This window comes from Eurypyga helias, unplaced genomic scaffold (assembly GCF_000690775.1).
Source record: "Eurypyga helias isolate BGI_N326 unplaced genomic scaffold, ASM69077v1 scaffold12584, whole genome shotgun sequence".
Lineage (NCBI taxonomy): Eukaryota > Metazoa > Chordata > Aves > Eurypygiformes > Eurypygidae > Eurypyga > Eurypyga helias.
Window position 1 is genome coordinate 17613 of NW_010248263.1, and position 22850 is coordinate 40462.

At 39.4% G+C, this 22850-nt stretch overlaps 1 protein-coding gene across 1 annotated transcript in view; it reads left to right on the plus strand.

Annotated features, from left to right (window-relative positions):
- ZDHHC17 (zinc finger, DHHC-type containing 17) overlaps positions 1-19319 on the plus strand; it is a 34906-nt gene extending 15587 nt beyond the window's left edge. The window contains exons 6-12 of the mRNA XM_010150995.1: positions 2161-2285; positions 5583-5645; positions 6733-6826; positions 10672-10755; positions 11144-11301; positions 13425-13519; positions 16166-19319. Coding sequence (XP_010149297.1) covers positions 2161-2285; positions 5583-5645; positions 6733-6826; positions 10672-10755; positions 11144-11301; positions 13425-13519; positions 16166-16304 — 758 coding nt within the window. The 3' untranslated portion in view covers positions 16305-19319. The remainder of the gene's footprint in view (positions 1-2160; positions 2286-5582; positions 5646-6732; positions 6827-10671; positions 10756-11143; positions 11302-13424; positions 13520-16165) is intronic.
- The last annotated feature ends 3531 nt before the right edge of the window (positions 19320-22850 follow it).

Consider the following 22850-nt stretch of genomic DNA (forward strand, 5'->3'; position numbering starts at 1 on the left):
CTTTTAATGGATAGGAAATAAATTGTCTTTCCCCCTACCTTTTTAAATAGTCTAGACATGACGTAAAGTAATTAGGAATGGGTCATACACTGTTTTTCAATTGTATCTTTATTGTTTGTAACAGATGACTGATTAAGGTCTTTTTAATGAAAAAACGGGTTTTGCTGTTGTGGCAAAAACCCCGTGATACTTCTCATGTTCTAAAGAAAATTTAATATGTCTCTAGCTATACAAATAAGTTGAACCAGCTTATTCTTGGCAGCAGGTAGTTTTACAAGGAAAATAAGAAATTAGATTGTATAAATAGTGAAGTCACAGCTTCTCATCTGTAATGTATCAAATTACTGAGATACTGTAATGATCAAATTATTGAGAGTGTTCAGGTTATAGTGTAGCTGGTGTTTTTTTCCCCTATTATAAACTTGCTGGAAACAGCTTGTTAGAGGAAAGATTAATTAGCCTTTAGTGAGTTAATACTAACAGTCTACTATATAAAGTACATGATTAAAATTTTAACTTAACTTGCCAATATTTTTAATTAGAAATTCACAGCCAACTCCTCCCTCCAAGAGAAGGCAAACAAAAATTCTTTGGGATACACTTCACGTGGACAATGAGGCTTTGTTAGCAGTTCAGAAGTCAAAAAGAGGCCTTGTATTTGTTCGTGTTTCAGGTTCTTTCACTTCACTAGATCAGTGTAGAAGGATTTGAGATGTTCTATAGAAATTCTGGGGTTTTTATTTAATATTTACTTGTATCTGTACAACGTAGATTTGTTTATCAATGGTTTATGCAATTTTTTTCTTAATACTGCTTAATGCCTGCAATAAACATTTTTTTCCAAGAATAGTTGAATAGAATATAATTGTAGATATATAGTAGAATATATGTGAGCATCTGTTCTAACTTCAAAATCAGATTTTTTTCAAAGCATGCAAAAAATGTGGGTGGTTGTTGTTGTTTTTAAAATGTTTTGTACCAGTTCAATACAGTTGCCACGTAATGCTTCTTTTTAAGTCTTATAGCGTGTGTCACAAAACTGCATATATTAAACTTTAATTACAGTAGAAGTTTTAACAACGACTGAAGTAGAGAGAAATACTTATCTAAGTTACTCAGAATGTAGTGCAGTTTGGGTGTGCAGTGATTTGTGCCTGAGTAATAAGTGTTCTTTTTGCCTGGATAATGCTGTAGAGACTTCTGCCACTGCAGCTTTGTCAAATATGGCATCTCCTTGCAGTTACGACTGACAGCTGACAGCTGTCTTCCGTTCAGGTTGGTCAAGTCTTTTGTAGGTTTTTCAGAGTAAATACTCTTCCAGCTTTTGTGGAAGAAGCATGTCTGGAGTATTTGGTTTTTCAACATTGTTGCTAAGAAATGTTTTAATTCTGTGAGGAAATGTGAAGTGTTGTAAGACTAGGCATGTTTTATGGCAAGTCATTCAACACAGGAAATATATTTTAAAACTAATGGTTATTTTCTGTCTTTATATGGTAATTGATTTATAAACACTTCCAGAGAATACTAAATCCTGTGTTTTTGTAAGTATTAGATGTATTAGTATGTTAAAAATAACTTCATTGATTTAAAATATGGGTTATCGCCTTACAATCAGACCAGGCTTCAGACAGTACCTTTCTTGGGAGATAAGTGGTGTTGAGGCGTGCATGCCATGCTGCAGTCGTTGTTGCATCACAGTTCCTTCTGTGGCTCGAACAAGTCCTTTCTGTGAGCCGACGGGAATTTCAGGCCACTGAAGAGTTAGACACTCAAATGACTATCTTATAAATAGAGCTCTGAAATGTTTATTGTGAAAACAGGAAATACTTTTTAAGAAGATAAATTTAATGGAATTTAACTTATTTAAAAGGGAAAATAATTACAAAAACTGAACTATCATTATTCATTCTTCAGAGTAAGTGCTTTAGAAATGCCTCACGGAGAACAGTATTTTTAAAGGAAGTTTTCAAGTTTGAGCAATAGAAAGTACTGAATACCAAGCTGGTTCTTATCGCAGTGTGGAATTTTGTTAATTCAGAAGGCAGTGACCCAGGGGCATTTGTAAAAATTAAGTTTATTTAAATTTTATTTTAGAATTATCAGTGGGTATTTTCAAGAGGAAACCTGGTTTTAAACTTTAGATTCCTTGACTTCGAACACATCTCAATTTTTTCTTTATACATCTTCCATTCCTCGCTAATAGCATTGCACTTTTCTACAATTTTGGAAAATCCTGGAAATCTGATCCAGGAATCATCAAAGCCACGGAAGAACAAAAGAAAAAGGTAAAGTCATGAGATACATCAAACTTGCTCTTCAGCACCCTGCCACCAGCTGGTCAGGGTAGTTTGCTGTTCGGTAAATGAACTTTCAATGAATTGTTCTGTGACAGAAGATCTAAAATGTTTAAAAGTTTTGTCTTCCAGGTTTCTTATTTAACCTTAGGAATTCAGTGTTCAGGTCTTATTGGTCCAAAGGTGCACTCAGGTCATTTCGAGTAACAGAATAAAACTGCATCTTAAATTTTCAGGATAAAAAGTTTAAAAAGCGGTTGGCTGAAAATGTAAATGTGAAGTTTCTGAGTTTTGCCTTTCTGAAACAAATAGCCCATTGTGGGAAAAGTGTTAATTAATTTGATTCTATAAAAACTTACTGGACTTTTAAGCACCTCTAATTTTCCTTACCTTTGTGTCTAAAAGTATTAGACTGACATTTTGAGGCTAAACCAACCAAAATCCCTGGCAATTTGGGGTGGGCTTTTGTTTTGGTGTAAATACTGGAGAAAATGTGCATGATCTAATGATATCTTTCTAAGAATTTATAACACACTTACTAGCTTTAATTAAAATAAGTTAGAAAAGTGCATTTCTCTCAGCAGCCAAACTAAACATTGAATATGCCAAAATTGTACAAGCAGGAAAATAATTTTTTTTTCCCTTTTGGTTAAGTTTCCTAGAAGCTCACATCCCACCAAAAGTGAGTTTTGAGCTTCTGCTTCACCAGCATTTGTGAAATCCCCTTTGTGGATTGACATCAGACCACTTGGGATTATGGCCTGATGTAGAGATGAAAATCTAACAGCCTTTAAAAAGGTGGTTGTGATAGCTTAAATTATTTTGGTTTTCTCCAATAGGTCATTACTGAGTTATGTTAGGCAATGCGCAGATTTACTGTGCAAATTCCTTTTCCGTTATTGCCACAGTAAATTCCTGGCTAAATTCTCTTCCTTCAGCTGGACTAAACTAAGTCGTAAGAGTCGGTAACTGCACTTTGGTTTGGATTCAGCAAATTGCACAGCTACGCAACCCATTTGATCTACCTGCTTAAGTAGTGAGATGTGGTTACAAAAGCCCTGCTGAGCTGGATAGGAGTTGTAAAATGCAACTTCTTCCGTCAGATGCATGTGGCTGTGAATGTTTTGGATTTCTTACATTGCAGCTAACCAAACTGTGCCACGGTCTATTGATCTGGGGCATAAACCACGGCAGGGCATGTGTCTTACCGTCGTGCAGTGTGCTGCTTTCTCATGTTTTCATAATTTGTCTCCAAATGTTTTATGTTCAGTTAGCACTGAACTTTGGAATAAGCAGCCAAAACAATTCTTTCAATTCCAGATGACCGAGTTATGTTTGGAAACGTGTAGTAAGCAATAACTTCAGATGTTTCTTCTTCCGATATGTTGTGGCCTTTCTTCTGTGTTACAAAACAACCCAAGTCACTCTTAAAAGAAGTATAGGAATAATAAATGAAAAATTAAGTTTTCACAATCAAACACGAGTAGTTGCAAAGCACAGGAAATAGACATAAGGTTTATGAAACACAGAAATGTGGCTCTAACTTGAGTACTCCTGGTTCTCTCTACTGCAGTAAGCTCTAAGGAGAGTTACATTGAGAAGTGGTTTGTCTGTTCTTGTTCAGTTCTCTTGAGCTTTGGGATCTTGCTTGTGGGCAATACTCAACTCCAGCATTGAGCATCACACCATGTACATTCCTCTGTGCATCCTTTCATTGGTCTGTAGTGTAGCGTATGCTCCCACCGAAATCAGCGGAACTGTTTCTGATATTGTCCAAAATGTTTTGTATGAAATTGTCCCAGGTGTCAAAAAACACACCAGCAGCATTGAAATCACGTTGGGGTTTTTTGCTTTCTGTTCAGCTGGTTAGTTTACAGAAGTTACTGTTGTGAGGGAGGCCCTCTCATTTCAGATCCTGTTATGGGAAATATTAGAGCAGCGAGGGATGGCAGAGAAGAGTGAGAAAGGGATGTATAGCACTGAAGATGGCAAGCTGCAGCAGGGACATGGAAGGGCTTGGCAGTGGTCGGTTGGAGAGGGGATCTGAAGGGTTGCAGCGCTAGAGACAAGAATACTGGGCCAATAGCAAAAGGAAATGCAACAAGCAAGGAAAAACAAATACGTCCACCTTTCAGAGCTTAGTTAAGAACTGTAGAAAAACTGTAAAGATTGTCCCTCATTTACGTGAGATCAGCAGAGAAGGCATTAAGGCACTGATTTACTACTCCTGGACTGTTGACTGTCCCTGATTAGTTTGAGGAAAAATTTCCATAAATTTTTCTAGACTAATTATTGAGTGTTGTATTTTGAAGGGAAACTTCTGCGACTTCTGTCAAGATACCCACCTTTGGTCATCAGGAAGTTACTATCACATGGCTATGATGAGAAAATAGTTGTAAGAACTATTCTGGTGCATCTGCAGTTAGAAACCACGTTGATGAGTAAGGTATCTGTGGTGTGAAAGGCAGCAGTAGATGAATCTATTTGTCATTAGGCTATTTATGCTGAGTTCAAGGAAGGTTGTTACGGCAGAAGATGTTTTCGGGTTATTTTCCGTATGTTGCAAATGTCTTAAGTCTCCGTGGCGTTATTTCAGTGGCTGAATTTTGGAACTTGTTGGTAAATGTGTAATGGAATAATAGGTTCCTTCTATTCCATCACTGAAGTGGTTGCTGAAGGAGTGTACAAAATAAGAAACGCTATCATTTAGTGTGGAGGTGTGGGCATGCATTAGCTGATAACCTGCTTCTTGACCCATAAGCGTAGCATTATCTGTAAGAGGAGGTTTGGTTTGCATTACTTGTTTTCTTGTTGAAGCCTCAACATCTGAGGAAAGAGGCAAATAGAGATTTAAAGTGTTTGATGGGATACCTCTGCAAAGAAGATCTGGTTTTTAGGCTGGCTGATCCTGCAGGCTAGTTTTGTTTATGTTCCTGTTTGGGAGTTCAACTGCATTAATTTTAATAGAATTAACAACACATTAGTCAAACTGGTGCTAATCACAGTTGTGGATGTATCAAAATTCATATAAGCTTGCTTTTTCACTAATTAAACCTAGATAGACTAGGAATAAGTATAAACTAGAATTAATTTAGGAGGAAATGTGCATATTGGCTTAATAAAGTAGTTTCAAAATCAGTTTCAGCTGAATTTAAGTTGTTCCTGTGTGTAGACAGAGTCTGAAATGAATAGAGTTTGCAGCCCTGGTTCTGAAAAGCAGCTATTACAATGGTTGCCAGCATTTGTTTATATGCCAAATTCTAATTTTTTTTTTTTTTTTTCCTGCAGACAATAGTAGAACTTGCGGAGACAGGAAGTCTGGACCTCAGTATATTCTGCAGTACCTGCTTGGTAGTGTATTTTTAAATCAGTTGCAGCACTGATTTTCTTTTAATGCTAGGCCAAAGTTAGATGTTCCTATACTGACCCCATTTTGGCCTTAATAATGCAATTTCAAGGACAGGATTTATTTGCAGTCTTTAAGCAGTGTTTTCAATAAATAATTAATCTGTACACAAAAAACCTGCAACAATGAAAGGAAAAAAAAAAATCACTGAAAATAACTTTACAGTGTCAAATCCAAGTATTCAGTCTATCTGCCAAGGTGATTGGTTATACACCTAACAATTTATGGAAAGCAGAGTTGACATTCCACCACCTCTGGTACAGCAAAACTGTGTGGTGCAACTGCTTAAGGAAAAAAAAAAAGTAACCGTAGTAAACGTAATGTGATTCTTTGTTTAGAAAGTTAACTAATGAATATAAAATTACCAGTTATCAAAAATTATCACAATAATGCTCTGACCTATGTAGGACATAATATTCCCCAAATTGAATCTGGAAACTTACTTACAGATGTGGCACCTTAAAAATTTTGTGTGTGTGTATATACGTATGTGTGCCTATCGGAACACTTTCATATCAGTTCTTTTCTTACTGCTACATTATATTTATTTGAAAAAATAAACTTAAAAAATTGTTGGAAGTAATGTAACATTTTAAATTCCACCAAGTTCCACTTGTTGAGTCGTATTTCTGTTTTTAGAAAATACACTGGAAGAGTTTGTTAGAGCTCAGTTATGAGTGATACTGACAGCATCATGGAAACTCATTCTGTGTTTTCATTGTTAAAAAGCTGAATCGAATCTGGTTGCTATACAGAGCTCAGTAGCTGGAGGTGATAGAACTTTGTATGGCAAAAGTAATCCTTTATGTAACAAAAATAGTGTGAAAATAATTTGAGTGGGGTTGTATAGATGTTTGTGGTAAATGGTATATAGATTAAGCTTAATAGCTAAGATTGCTTTAAAAATTAGCATCAAGTTTGAAGTTCTCTAACTTAAACAATAGAAAAATCAACTTGCATTTAAATTGAGGGATTTTTTTCTATTATGTTAGGGCTTTTGCTTTTCTAAACAAATGTTAATAACTGTTACAGATACGGAAGCCAGTGAGGTCCAAACACTGTGGTGTATGCAATCGATGTATAGCGAAGTTTGATCACCACTGCCCATGGGTGGGTAACTGTGTAGGTGAGTGATTTTTCTAAAATAAGGTGTTGTTTTAACAGATGAAGAAGGGCAAAGTTTCTGAAATTGACCCTGGGTGTTGTGTGGGGTTTTGTCTTTTCTCCTTTCACGGTGAAAGTGACTTGGTTTCTGCCAAAGCCTGAGGAAAAACTGTTGAGGACTTTTGGTAGAATGAAAAACATTTTCAATATTGAGCTTAATTTTTTTTTCTATATGCAATTCTCTGCATTATTCTCATTTACATTGGCTGTTATATATATGTCCTCAGGATTGGTTTGTGTCTAATTCAGCGTCCTGTGTATATATTTGTATTAACATACATCTGGTAATTAAAAGATGCACAGCTTTGCTGCTTTAATGTCTGCTGCAGAGGCATGTACCACTTCTGCAGCTGTTACCCATTACAGAAGATTAAAATTCTCATCTTTACCAATAATTTTTAGTAATTTAATGGGAAAGTATACGTATTCAAAAACGTACGATTATAGCAGTTAGATACAGAATGACTTTCTATTGAGGTATTCTCCTCTTTTTGACCCCCCATGTAGTCATTTATTCACCCCAGTGATGGTGAAAGGAGCGGATATAGAACAGAAATAAAGTCTCTAAGTGGTTCTATTCCCTGTCACACTTTTTGAGAGAGTTATTTGAAACTGCATTATTATGCAGGGAGCACTGAAGAATTCATAGCTAGGAATGAGTGCAGCTTGCTTCACTGTTGGTTTTTCTTTTTTAGGACACAACCAGAGGTAGCTTAAATTGTTGGGAGGAATTAGGACCTGGGTTCATTGACAGCTGACAGCCAATGAATGCTTCATTGTAGTCCTTCCAAATATATATAATAATGGATAGTCACAGTGGTTTGGTCTTATGATTAAGAGTAAAATAGTCAGTGCTGGCTATTGCTTGAATTGTAATAGAATATCACTAAAGTCTTATTGAAGATGGACTTGCATCATTCCCTTCTACTTTGTATTTCCTACTGTTGTTATTACTTGAGCTACTTTTGATTTATATTTTAGATGTTTTACAATGAAAAACTAAGACACTTCTAATTAAAACAGGCAGGGGAGCATGGGCTCAGGTTTTGAAGAGTGTTGAGGAATACTTGTCAAGGGGATGGAAAGATCCAGTATCTTAATCAGTAACTGCAATAGCATAAAACACAGATGGGGGAGGAAAGACCTTCGTTTGAGTGTAATATGAGAAGATGTAATTAATGAGATTGAGATAGATGTAGGAAATTTTAAAAAAAAAAACAATGATAATGGAAAAGGAGAATCCTCCTTCTAGTGGTCTTGTACAGATTGGGGTAACTGGAGGTAAAAATAAATATTAGAACACTTGAAAGTATGCAGGGGAAAAAAGCATTGGAAATCACACTGTGGGACCAGCCTGGAACTGGAGGGAGTGATGGTCTGAATGACCTTATATGGCTTTTCTGTGTCTCAGATTGGTACGTGGTGACTCTGAGCATAGATAGGGTTACAAAACAGAATCCATTCTTAAAACAGCATTCATGGTATGTTTGCCAAAAAGGAAAACATGAATCACGCCTTTCTGGAAAGGTGGAATTTGGAAATGTTTTATGCAATCTTCTTTTGGATGTGTTAGAAGGATAAGAATTTTACTAAATATAGGACTGAGAAATATTGTACGAGTGTGTACAGATACTCTAAAGACCTTTGGGGATAAAACTTGGCATATAAAGAGACTGAGTGAGCATATTTTTACCATTCTGAAAAGGTTGACAGAAAGTACAGACAATTTGAAAAGTAATTAAGTTGGCAGTTGAGGCAAACTACTTTAATCATAACCCACAAAATTTTGGTTAAAATTACGGTGAGCGATTCTCTGAAGGTGATTAAACTCATCTTTTTAATGGAATGTCAAGAATTCATGATTTTTGTTACAGTTGGCTCTTTCAAAATGAAAAATAGCAGATTTTATTAAACTTATAGTTGTGTTTCAAACACAAACTGCAGACTTGCAACAAATTCTATTTTCGAGTAATAGTATGAAGGGAGCTAGAGCCAAATTTCAGACTCTTAGGGGTTATGCTGGCGTTGTGCTGAATTACAGTTCTGATAGCAGTAACTTGGTAGGTCTTGTGTATATGAGCAATTATTTCATGGTTTAGATCACTTCTTCCCCCTCCCATTAAAGATTCTTTTCCAAGGAGCTAAAAGTAGGAAATACTAAGAAATGAACAAACATTCTAAATCATGCAGTGTAACGCCATCAGTAAAAAATTGATTCTCTCTGTTGTATGTTATTACTTGCATATAATACAAGCACAACAATGTAAATTAGCAACAGTTCTCACAGCATTGTTGTAACTGTGGAGGATAACTGACTGTTCCTGCCAATCCAGGCTGAAACTGTGGAGAATAGTGCTGTGTTTTGCCCAATGTGCTCTTAAGATACAGAGGAAAGGCAGTTTCTCCACTTCCTTTTTCCAAAGGCTTTTTTTAAACTGTGACTGAGATTGTGCCTGTCTCATTTGTAGCTTTAAATGCTACACATATGTTTTTTGCCAAATGCAGATAGATTTCCTGTTCAGCAGAATTCAGTTTAGTATCATGGAAGATGCTGCTGAAGGAAGCATCTCATCAGATACTTCCCAGGTGGTGCTCTAGGTCACCATTTAATTTACGTTTGTTTAAAAAAAAAAAAAGTCTTTTATGAAACTTAACAGTTCTGAAATTTAGAATGCACATGAAAGGGGTACCTTAGGGACGTTCCCAGCACTGTTTCGCATGTGCTCTTAGGTGACTGAAGGCAGTGTTACAACATATGTCTGAAGGAACTTGTTTGATTTTCAAGGAAACGACTTGTGTTTAGTCTAGTTTGTGTTGTATGTGTATTCTTCCTCATCTCTTATTTATATAGTCCTTCAGTTCACTTGCTAAAAGCACTTGATTATTTTCTGCCTCCAGAGGATGCTCTTGTTTTAGCAGGCAAAACTTTTGACATAATGAAGTAACTGCTGTGCCAAATCGTTTGTAGCTGGTTATCATCTCTGTGGGGTTAGTTTGCAGGCTGGAGCTGTTGGAAGGTTGCAACAGTGGACGTATTTTACAAACAGAAGGAAGGCCAAGTACTTCAAGAATTATGACATACATTGAGGCATCTTTTTAGCTCTGTTATAGTTAAAAATAGATCAATCCTTTAGTAACTGAATTTTCTTGCATTTAAATTCTGTCTTAAGCAGAATGGCTTTATCCCATTCATTATTTTAGCCAGGATGTTAGGCCTCGTCGCTTCAGTCACATGTATTTGTTGTAGAAGCTCTATTAGATATTTTATTTTTAGCTAGCTTCATCAAGCAGGTTTAAACCTAAGTTGTGAGTTAGCTTATTATCAAGGGAGGTTGTATATTTATTCATGCTTAAGTTTCTCTTAAGAAAGTGAACTCGGGAGTCTGACAATTTTTAAATGGAATTTTAAAAAAAACTTATTGATGTGTAATTCCTGGCTGTTCAGGACTCTGCAACCAGCCGTCGCCAACATTGCTCTAAACACTGTCTGTCAATAATGTTATTAGCTCATGAAAGAGGTTACAAATGAAATGCATTTCTCTGAATGGTGGCTATAATGTGACATAAATTGGAAAAAAATAAAGACAGCTTTGTTGTCTGAGAAATAGAAAAAAAAAAAAACAAACAAAAATAAGTAAACCCAGTTAATTTCACTGTGTCAGAGTCACACTGGCTTAATATTGGAGAGTAATGTTTCTGTATGCAGTAACAAGCAGTACTCCCGAGCAAGGAATTACACTTTGTGGTGTAGTGCTGTCTTTCTTCTGAACGTGTTGTAATTTGGTCTCTGTTGTTGGGCAACTTCAGGAGCAGGGAACCATCGCTATTTCATGGGATACCTGTTCTTCCTACTTTTTATGATCTGCTGGATGATTTATGGATGTATCTCTTGTGAGTAAATGTGTTTTTTGAGCTTTTTAAAAATTGATTTTAAATACTTTGTTTATCTCTTGGTGTGGATTTTTACAGGTTTCTGCCTTATAGGAGTTTTGGATATTTTTATTCTGGAATTGAACTGCATATTAATAATCGACTGTATGGGGTATTTTAAGTCAGAGGATGATGTTTGTCTTGTACTAGATGTTTTTCCTCATCACAGCCAAGTATGTGTCATGTAGTCAGGGAGTTGGGAAAGGAAGAGAGGGCAAGTAAAACTATTTTAGCACATTGTCATTATCTTATTTAATTTAATAAATTCTAATGTGGGCATTATGTCGGTGCACAGTAAACATATCTTAAATCTTCTGTATGGTTTTTGACACTTTGTTTTTTTCTCTAGACTGGGGTTTCCACTGTGAGACAAGTTATGCGAAGGATGGATTTTGGACCTACATTACACAGATTGCTACCTGTTCTCCCTGGATGTTTTGGATGTTTCTAAACAGTGTTTTTCACTTCATGTGGGTGGCTGTGTTACTCATGTGTCAGATGTACCAGGTATGGAAGGGCACGTCTGTTGTAATGCTGAGGCTTGGGAGTGACAGAAGAATGTCAGATAGTTCTGTCATTTAGATTTTAATGTTCATTATGCATGACCAAGTGTTCAGTCTCTCAGCCAGCTGGAGGAGAAGGGCATCTGTTGTCTCTGGATATTAGGTGTCATTCACTTGCGCTTTTTTTTCAAAGAGATTAAAATGCTTACCTCCTGCTTTCTATTCTCAGGATGACAAAAAGGCAAAACAGACCAGGGAAAGGCAATAAAGACTAATACAGGATAAGATCTGTGGGTCGGACTTGGAATAATGCAGTGTGTCATTAGCAGAAACAGGGTGGTAACTTCAAAGGAGATGGATTAATTTCTTACACTGCTTCAGTATGGTTTGAGGTCACATTACTGTACTGTAAACTGACCAAACCCAATATTTGCTTTATCCTTTTTAAGGAAAGACAAGTCATACCGAAAGCTTTTAAGTATGCCTTGAAACATTTTCGGTATGACTTGTCGTTAATGAACTGTGAGACACTGATTTAGTCTTTCCAGAGATCCTGGAAATAAAGAAAATCCTCTCAGGCTTTGGTAAAACTTTTCAGTGAATTGAAGTTTTGTTGTCTTTTCTCTACAGCAGTATCATTTACAACATATATAAATTTCAAAATCTTACATGTATGAGCAAGAACCATTCAGTGTTTTAGAGATCTTCCCTGCCCAAGACAAAGCAGCAGAAGTGAGTTTCAGGTGGCTTTCAAAGCAGCCTTACCCACCAGACTTCTAGCAGAATAACCATGTAACTTTCTGGGGAGACTTCTGTCGTACTTACATCGTGATTCATAAGTCCCCCATTGAGGCTTCCTGTTAATACGATCTGTGTACAGACGAATCTTTGAATGATGCCACTTGGAACAGTACATCTTGTAGTATTTTGTATCATTAGTGTAATTAAGCAAAGTAATTCTAGCATTTGACTTCTCTAATAATCCTGGAAAAATTAAAACTAAACACACCATCATATTACTAAATTCCCTAGGAGTTTTACACATAGAAAATGTAAAACTTCTCTTGGCAAATCTCTTTGGAATTTGTCATAATGATGAAATCGATAAAGATGTTCTTTGAATTGCAGCTTTTGATTTGTAACTGCGCAGCCCCTACTCTTGCTGCTTTATTTTTCCCTCTCCATCATAAAGTTTAGACTTCTGTTCTTCTTGAACTGGCCAGTTATTGTCAAAATACTACCTAATATCTTAGAAGAAGATTTTGAGACCTTTACTTCTTACATCAAAAGTTGGCCATTGAGAGCCTGTCTGTATACACAGACATGAGACTTCATGGGGTTTCATGGAGGTGAAGAAAATCCTTGAGATAGTGAGTACATCCAAATGAGGCAAGATGGCCCCAAACTTAACTTTTTAAATGTTCTTGCTTATGTAACATGCAGCAGCAATGACTTTCTGTATTTCACTAGGAATTAGGAGATTTTCTCTTCCTATAGTATAAGGCTGCGAAGGGAGTTCTCACATTTTGGAGTTTACTGTAACATGATGTAACCTGTTTTACGTAAGATAACCTTTTAGACTGATGTAGTAGGAAAGCTGTTACAGAACATCATAGCCTTTGGGCAAAATGATTCTGTAAAAAGGAAGAAACACAAGCAACAACAAAACCCCCCACCTTTTTTCTGGTCACCTTTTTGTCTTGCAAACGGAAAAGTTACGTTACTGCAACAAATCTATAAATGACGAAAAAATATATTATTGGAGCTATAACCAGAATGTCAGGAGGAAAAGAAAGTTGTTCATATGCTGTGTAAAGTAATTTCTGAATGTTATTTACAGTAGCAGTAAAGGCATCTCTTTCTTATGAAGTAAGAAGTCACAGTTTATTCAGTGGTCATGATTTCTCTCTGATCACTTTCAAAATCAAACCATGTGCAGAGTCTGGTACAGCTGTTGTATGGTGGCTTATGTTGGGACCTCACAATTTCCTCAGACAAAAATTCCTTCTTCAAAAGAAAGAACATAAAACAGTAAATGTGGTCCTCCTTTTTCAGTCTGGTTCACACAGGGCTTGTTTCGCATGTTTTTACATGAGCTAAATTGCTTATTCTGTTTCCTGTTGTCAGATATCTTGCTTGGGTATCACGACAAATGAAAGAATGAATGCAAGAAGATACAAGCACTTTAAAGTCACAACCACATCTATTGAAAGCCCATTCAAGTAAGTTTTGAAGTGTAAATGTATTTCTTCCTTGTGTACCCTTGCATATGTTTGAATTGGGCAGCCTGTTGAAACAGAACATGGGTAAATACTTTTAGAATATTTTCACTACTTGGAATGCTGAACCTGTCAGCTATTTTTGCAGTAACACATTCTATCCAGTTAAAGGAAGTGGGAAATGTTTTCAAGTGACTCTAGACAGGGATGCATAAACACAGAAAAGAATGCTTTCCTGCAGTGGTCGTATTATGCTGTAGGGTTTATGGGGAAATAAATATCCTCTTTATAAGTCAGATGCCCAGACCAGAGGTAGTTGCTTATGGCATGGTCTCAGTGTTGACCTGGATCTTCACTTCCACAGCAGGCACTTTCTCCTGACTGATGTTTCATGTGCTGTTCAATGTGCTGTGTGCAGTAGCTCCCCTTGCTCTCGTTACCGTAAGAAAAGAGGCATCACTTCTTTCTGGCTCAGGAGGAAGAGGATGGGCAAAGCTGGTTTTGGGGAAGTGAGCGGGGCATCCCAGGAACCGAGACATGGTCTTTGGGGGGCCAGTATGTAAAGGGTAGGTTGGGATTCTGGTTTCTGTAGCGATGAGGGTGTAAGCTGAACGAGGGAGGCTCAGGGATGAAATAGCACTGGGATGGGAATATGGCAGCATGGAGCAGCTTGTGGAGCCGAAGCAGGAAATAAATGAAGTCCTGAGGCTGGTATTTTGGTGAGTTGAGGGCACGTTCAAAAGGATCAGGGAAAAGACAGAAATATGTCTCATCCTGCTGTACATGCTGTGTCTCCTGTGGGAGCTGCTGCTCTTTCAGGTGACACCCAGGGCAACAGGAGGTAGGGGTTATTGTTGTGGTTTGGTTTTTTTGGCTAGGAAAGATAAGTGTGTGATTGTTTTTTAATATCTCTCCATACAAAACTTCCAGTGAGAAGCAGACAGGCATCTCTGCATGGTTTCAGTGTTCCTACAGCTTACAGTTGTAACAAAACCAGATAATTATTTTGCCTGAAGAACACAGGGTGGTGTACGAGATAGGTAAAAAATACTGGTTTTATCTCCAAATTAATGTCACATTCAGAAATCATTTTCACTGAAATAGCTGCTATTATAAAAATTACACCTGAAAATAGCACCAGTTGTCTAAAATAACTGACTTGCACACCTGTCAGTTGCAGCATCGACAGCAAGTAGCTGTCATCTCATTGCTTAGACCTGCTCTTGCATATATTGTAACGAGCTTCTCTTCCAGAAAACCGTCATCTATTTAGCCCATGTGTACTTCAGTTAAAAACCCCAACATGCTGGAATTTTGATGTAGGTATCCTAAATATTTGACAATTGACTCAGCAGCGGAAACCATCTGAATAGTTCATTTAATTCAGATAATGCCTTCTTAATTTTGTGTTATCTAGGGACTTAATTTATCTTAGGCCTGCAACTGGTGAACCACTATGTATGACAGAAATAGATATTAATAAAAATGGAAATTATTCTGGGAAGACATTGACTTCATACTGTTTTGTCTTGCATCCATCTATACAATGCAACTTTCCTCTTAGAAAGGGATCTGGATGACCATGCTACGCTACTTGGCAAGGCAGTACACATTGGGATGCAGTGTTTTGAGTCTTATGCTTGGGCCACAACAACCCCTGCAGCGCCACAGGCCTGGGGACGAGTGGCTGGAAAGCTGCTCAGCAGAAAAGGACCTGGGGGTGTTGGTCAACAACCAGATGTATATGAGCCAGCAGTGTGCCCAGGTGGCCAAGGTGGCCAGTGGCATCCTGGCCTGCATCAGGAGCAATGTGGCCAGCAGGACTAGGGCAGTGATTGTCCCCTCTACTGGGCACTGGTGAGGCCGCACTGCGAATCCTGTGTTCAGTTTTGGGCCCTTCACTAAAAGAAAGACACTGAGGTGCTGGAGTGTGTCCAGAGAAGGGCAACGGATGGAGCACAAGTCCTGTGAGGAGCGACTGAGGGAACTCTGGTTGTTTAGCCTGGAGAAGAGGAGGTTCAGGGAAGATTTTATTGCTCTCTGCGGCTACCTGAAAGGAGGTTGCAGAGAGGTGTGTGGGTCTCTTCTCCCGAGTGACGGGACAAGAGGAAATGACCTCAAGTTGTGCTGGGGAGGTTTAGATTAGATATTAGGAAAAATGTCTTCACTGAAGGGGTTGTCAGGCATTGGAGTGGGCTGCCCAGGGATGTGGTGGAGTTGCCATCCCTGGAGGGATTTGAGAGATGTGTGGACGAGGTGCTTAGGGATATGGTTTAGTGGTGGTATTAGCAGTGTCAGGTAAGTGGTTGGACCTGATTATCTTAATGGTCTTTTCCAACCAAAAAGACACTGTGATTCTGTGATGGTGCACTGCCAGTAACATGTTATGTTTCTTCATACGGTTGTGCTCAACAGTGGAGGAAAGTTATGTCTTGGTTCTGTCCAAGGTTCTTATTCACCAGTCTGGTGGCCACTTCTTTCAGAACTTGCCCCTCAGCAAGCACTAAGATAATTCTTAATTGAATTTGCTTTCTACAGTTGGGAACTTCAAGGGTGAAGAATTGAATTTGTAGGTAGACAAAAAAAGTTGTACTTTGTTAGATGACCTGTGATATTGCTTACTAACATGTGGTTTTGTTTTGTTTTTAGCCATGGATGTATAAGGAACATTATAGACTTCTTTGAATTCAGATGCTGTGGTCTTTTTCGGCCTGTTATTGTGGACTGGACAAGGCAGTACACAATAGAATACGACCAAACTTCAGGATCAGGCTACCAGCTAGTGTAGCACCACCTTCATCCTGCGAGCATATCATATCTGAGTGGTGCCTGAAAAATTTTCTCTCTCTCTCGAATACGCATCCCTTGAAGAGTAGCATGCTATGTGTAGGGCTGATGATGAATCTTAAGGTACCTTCTCTTCATCAGAATTTTATTAACAAAAGTAAAAATGGACAGAATAAACTGCCAAACCCGATAAGGAAGAGGAGGAAGATCAAAAAGGGATTTTAACAGTTCTTAACATGAGAATTATTCACGACAGCATATTCACAGTATTTGTTGTTGGGTTTTTTATTTAAGGTCTTTCACAATGGAGCATGAGATTATTGAAGTATTGACATAAGTAGTTACATTGTGCTGAGCAGAAAAAATTATTTCCCAAGATCAATTAATTACACCAAAACAAGGTTCTAGCATATAAAAGTAAATTTCATGATGCAGTTCACTGATCGCTGTGTTGTAGTTCCTATAATGTGATCTTTTTAATACAGATTTTCTGTAGTACGATGTACATTGGAAATTGTGCTTTTCAGTACTGCTATGAACATCACATGGTGGGATTAAGCGTGTTAAGTTATAGCAGTAGGGCACGTCGGGTAACGTTGAGAGAAAAATACGTTGCCCACTTTTTTTTGGTGATTGCCACTAGTTAGTGGTACAACTAAGTACTTGTGATCACCCTGTTCTAAGGTTACACAGCCTGACATAAACAGTGGTGCCAGTAAGGAAAGCTCTTCTCTTGAAGTTAAAGCCCCTCTTAAATGGGTGACACACCTGTGAAACTAGATTACAGTATATAATGTTCAGGAAAAAAGTGAAAAAGGTTCATTATCTTTGAAGTAATTTTATAAGCAACTTGCAAAGTAGCGAGGTTTTGCTGCCAGGTCTGGTCCTGGTACAGTGTAGTGTCGTTGGAGACACGTTGAAAGAGAAATTGCTTGGGGGAGACCGCAGATGTGACAGTTGAAACCTCAGTTATCGAAAGATGAGATAGTTTGAAATCGAATGCAACTGCGGAAGAAGAACCCACAGTTGCCTGAAATGCTTATTTTGTTTGGATGTAAAGTAACAGAAACGGAAATTTCAAAACAGCAGCGTGAAAAACCCCGACAGTAGCACGCGCGCACAGAAAACCTAACGCAGCGTTCTGAAGGCGGCGGTGTAGTGGCATATGGAAATCACCCTCCGTTTCTTTTTTTTTTTTTAAGTTCTCATGCTACAGATACGTTTGGAAGGTAAGGAATGATCTGAAATTGCATTCCACAGGGGCTTTTCTTGAATGTGATGCACTGATTTTTTTGTTATGGTGTTTTCGTATACTCATAGTGAATTGTTCACTGCTTCCTTAACTATTGTTTACAGAGAGACTGAGAATCAGGTTAGTTCTCTTCTAAGTGCTGTAGCAACCCAGTGGTTCGAGAAACCTGTGAGGGGAGTTTGGGGAGGGACCTGAAAGCAGATGTCTGAGACCAGTGTAAAGAATGTGTATCTGTATATAAATAATTTATCAAATAGTTTTCTCTCTGTGAGTGTGTGTTTAGTGTATTTAAAGCTGCTCATTTTCATTTTATTCAACCAAAAAGAAGTGTAGGAAGATATCTAATGAGCTTTTAGTGATGTTCAATATTGCTGTTAATAGGCATTATGCCCTGCAAATTCACTGCATGTTTGATGCTTGGCAAAATTAGCGTTTTCTGTAATATGCAGATTACAGGTAATAAAGCAATCTAGTGGTATTCCCGGCCCTTGCCTTAGTAAGAGGAGCAGTGAAACTGTAAATAGTTGATGTTCAGTATTTGCAAGTAAACATTTCTTCTGTAGTTGTTCGTTGATCTCAAGACACACACTTAGTCTGCAAGTACCAGATATCAGGATTTACAGAAGTGCAGCATTAGAGTACTCGAACGTTTAATACTGGAAAAATCAACATCGTCTTGGACACAGTTTTAATGGGCGAGGTTTGGGTGTGGGAGTGGCAAGAACCTTCTTGCTGTTTTTGTCAGACAAAATTTGTAGTCCTAACGAAGACACGCTGTTTCAGTGAAAACTGTTGATGTCGGTTACTCACAGTTTTTTCTCATCAGAAAAAAGCATGGAGACTTCACGATGTCGTTTATTTTAATCACCAGAAATGTTCTGCTTAGTTGTTCGTGATTTGTTTTTTCACATTTCTGCTGGGGGTCGGTTGACTTGAAGAACTTCAGTCCACTTTGTTAAACGTCGCCTTGCACCAGAAGAGCAGTTCCGTACGTGATACAAGTTTTGGTTTTAGTTGCCCAGTAGCATTAACTGCCACGAATTGTGTCATGCAGTTCCACGTCAAAAACCTTCGCAGGGAAGAGGTGATCTGTGGCGGTATGTAGCGAGTTCTGCGCTATTTACTTGTTGACAGCTCTCCGGTGACGGTTTTGTTGAGACCTGCAGAGTTTGAGCAAGAGCAGGTAGATGTGAAAATTAACTTGCATACGCGGGTTGGGGATATGTGAAGTTTCCAGTGCAAAATGTAACTTGTCTTGAGTAACAGCGAATCGTTTGATGTGAAATCACAAAGTCAAGCAGGGGGGAGCCAACGATGCAGCATTTTTCTGTCAAGTTATCAAACTTAAAATCCACTTGTTGAACCAAAACTGCATTGCTTCTGAAACTTAACAAAGCTGATCCAGACCAAGAGCAGATCAGACCAACTGAATCTGACGTAGGTAGAATAAATGGGAATTTTGTCTTGGCCCTAAACATGTGCTGTTTCTTTGCAGGTTTCTGTATTCTTTGATGTCCACCAGATTGGGTTATCTTTTTTTTTCCAATTAATGTGTAAAACAGCATCACTACATTTTAAGCTATGGATTTTTTTGTATATTCTTTATTTATAACTGTGCCAAGTATTATTTTAATACTGTCGAGATCTTGATGTATTACATTGTGAACAAAATAATCTGTAAAATGTTTAATAAATTAGCTCTCCTTACATAAATTAAATCTTAAATTTTGTAAGTTATTAATCAAATAAATATTGACTCTTAGATGCAGTGTTTGTCTTAACTTGGGAGGTGATTTCACACGGTGGTGTTTCTGTCCAGTTTCAGAAGCCGTACCACGAGAAAATAGCTGCTGTCTTCCATCGTGTTCTAGTAAAGTCTTTCTGGAAGGATTTACGGGTGTCTTAAAAGATAGGACGCACCCAGTTGTGTGCTGGTGCAAAATCCTCTGAGCTCCGACACTGGATTTTGGTAAAGTACACCTTTGTGCTGCCAACTAGAGTTACCGTGCACTAATTAGATACTCCTTCCTTTTGAGCAAAGCATGCTGGCAAGGTAATATTTCTGAAGGCAGAATTGCTTCTAGGGAACGTTTCAAGCAGGCACTTGTACACATTTAATGACATCTGAGGTATTGGGAGGGTGAACAAGGCGTCCACACAGGGCTAGGTGGTACGACCAGGGTGTGTGCTTCCCGGTGGCACTTGCCGGAGACGGAACACTGACTCTTTGGGTCAGGGCGGAAGGTTGGATTTTGACAAGAAACAAGCTAACCATCCAAGCTGGGATTTCATCAGGATGTTTATAACCAGCAATTCATATTAAAGTATAAGGCTAGGACTGAAGAGCACACCTAATGGGGAGAAAAGAGCCACTGTGTTTTCTGCTGGGTGTGGGTTCAGTATTGTCATGGACTGAGAATTGTGGCTGCTGTTCTCTCCTTCCCCAAGCAATGGTAAAGGTAAGGCTGGGCCCAAGCTCGCCCCTGCTGACCGCCCTCTGAGGTGTCTGCTACAGATCGGGGAAGGTGCTTTCTCCCCTTGAAAACGGACATTCTGTGCTGAAGATCCATCTCGCAGTGCTCCATCGGAGCAGTTGCTGCTCTTGGGAGGTATATGGGTGGGCTCCTGACGGCTTGAAAGCTGGTTACTGCGTTTGTTTTGTTTGGGAAGAAGCCTGCCCTCCGCACCCTCATTATGGCTTGGTTAGAGTTCACTCCCTCGCACCTCCCATGAGCTGCCTTGAAGTAAAATGGGTTTTTTGCTGTGAAAGCAGTGTCCACCTGCAAACACTTGCACATGGGTTTTGTCCGCCTTTAGGCTACTGAATGGAGATCAGGGAAAATTGCACCTACTAATTCCAGGTGGAATTTATTTGCAGTATCTTATAAACTTTGTGCCATATTCCCGTTGCCTCCAATCCTACATGCTACCTAAGATCTCCAGATCATGAAGGCAAGGTACTTTTGAGGACCAATCTACCCTGGAATTAGGGCTCCAAACTGAGACTAACTCAGAGCTGTACCCCAGCCTGGGCTGAGGGTTGGTTCAGTGGTGCTTTGCTGCAGCTGAGAAGCTGACAGTAACCAAGTGAAAGCACTTCAGTGTAGGGCACTCGTTTCTCGTGACTTGTGTATTGTCTATATGGCTGCAAGCTTGCCTTTTTCCTTCACTGTATTGTTTTTCTGTCGTTAAGTCAGTCATCCGGATGTAGAGCAGTGTGGAGCTGTGAGTCATCACTATGTCTCCCTCCAGGAAATGAAGGCAAAGCCCTTCGTTTTTAGCAGTTTAAATAATTTCTGATCACTTCTACAGTTTTTCTAAGAACTGAAAGCTCTTTTTTTAGAGGCAAATGAACAATGTGTTAGATGCCCGTTTTTGTCAGCATAAATCGCACCTGCCAGATCTGCTCATGTGGCACATCTCGATCCACTGCAGCAGCTACATCAACTAACGGGGAGCAGTTTCATCTGCTCAGTAGTGTGTCAGGAGCATTATTCTGGTTTCTGTCTATCGATCGGTGCAGCTCAGCTCTTTATAATGCCATTCTGGAGAAGAGGAAGCACTTCCATCAGTGAACAAGTCTGTGGGAAGGGGATATTGTAGGTGGTTTCATGTCATCTGCTGCTGGGGCCTGGATGCTGCTTCTGAGGTAGAGCTGTCCTTGCTCAGGTTGGAAGAGGTGGAGGGTATTAACCCTTTGTGTGCAAGTGTCAAGCTGGCAAAGCAGAAAAGTAGGTGTTTGGGTTTTTTTTTTTTTTAGGAGAAAAGTATTAGGTTCACCAGTGTAAGCAGCAAAACCAAAGGTTTCTGCCCAGGTTTCCTGGGCTGTGCTGTTGTGCGCTGTCTCCCACCCCAAATGTGTGCTGCTTCTGCCTTGTTGTTGTCCTTTTCAGTTTTACTCAAAAAAAAGACCTGCACAAGCTCTTGGCTCACATTTTGGGACGGCAGTCTGTTCTTCCTCATACCCACATTGTTCCTTTGTAACCCATACAAAATGCTCTTTGTGTACGATTTTGACGAGTACGTGTTTTTCTAATTAGGCTTTTGGCTTGCACTGCTTCACTACTCCAGACCGCGGCCGTACACGTCCCTCGAAACTCTGCCTTAGACTGCGCTGACGCACTTACTTACTCTTTTATTGTAGCAGTCCCAGTTTTCAGCACGTCTCTCTGAATTCACTCCATGAAGGGGTGGTTTTCCCCAGAAGTATCAGCCTGTTTCCCAAACCAGGCAGTTTCAAACCCCATCTTTTCTTTAACGAACCTCTTGGACACGCTGAGAGTTGAAACTGAACCTCCCTCCTCCACCCCAGAACACCACGTGGGTTGTAGGTACCGGGTCGGAGCTTATGCCTCCCCAGAGCGGTGATTGGCCTCTAGAGAAGGCCTTGATCTGCAATGGCTCCTTCACTGGAAAAGATGGAAACACACTCCTTCAGCCACCCATACCTGCCCTCAGGTACTGTTTGTGCTTTCAGGATGCATCAATGCCCAGATCTCCTCCTGACTGTAGACAAGAGCAACCCCTCAGCTTTGCAGAAGGAGTTTGGCAGGGGAATCTGAGCACGCCAGGGAAGGTTTGCGGCCAGTGCTCAACAAACTGAGGGCTGCATTTAAAAAACAAGTAATAAAAATTGCAAAGCTGCTCATACTAAATGCTGGTTACTTGCATAAAAATAGGGCAGCTTGCTGCAAGCTGGGGCATTTTTGCATCAGTTTTAGGCTTGAGTACCTCATTCTCACATAAGGCCTTTGTGGTGGGCTGATCCTGGGTTTCCTGTTGAGATGACTCTCACTTGCTTCCCAAGAAGTGCCAATTGACCTGCTGTTGATTCAGGCCTCGCAGACATGTTGGGAGCTGCTCCAGTCCCTAGAAGAAGCCCAGCTCTTCCGTGAGCGTTCTGTTTAACATCTGTAATTGTCTCCTAATCACAGACCTTTTGGAACTGCTGCTAATGAAGAGCTGCATGAGCAGAGTCAAGGCCCCTAAGCATGATGGCTTTCACCCAGCTGGTGTCTCTGCATGGGGTGGATCTACCCTGCATTTGATGTGGTTAATGGCTGTTACTCCCTGCCCATCAGCTTGAGTTCAAGTCATGTTTCCCACCAGAGTGGTTAAAGGCAGAATTTTATTCTGCTCTGTTTGCTGCAGCTACCTTGTCAGATGCCACCCTTGGGAGGCTGACGCCCTCCCCCATCTCCAGGCAACAAGGGTCACAGCACTACTGAGAAAGGTCAAAAGCTGCTCTTAAACCTGAGTTTGATGTGATAGTCCAGAGCTCGGTTGGCTGCTGGG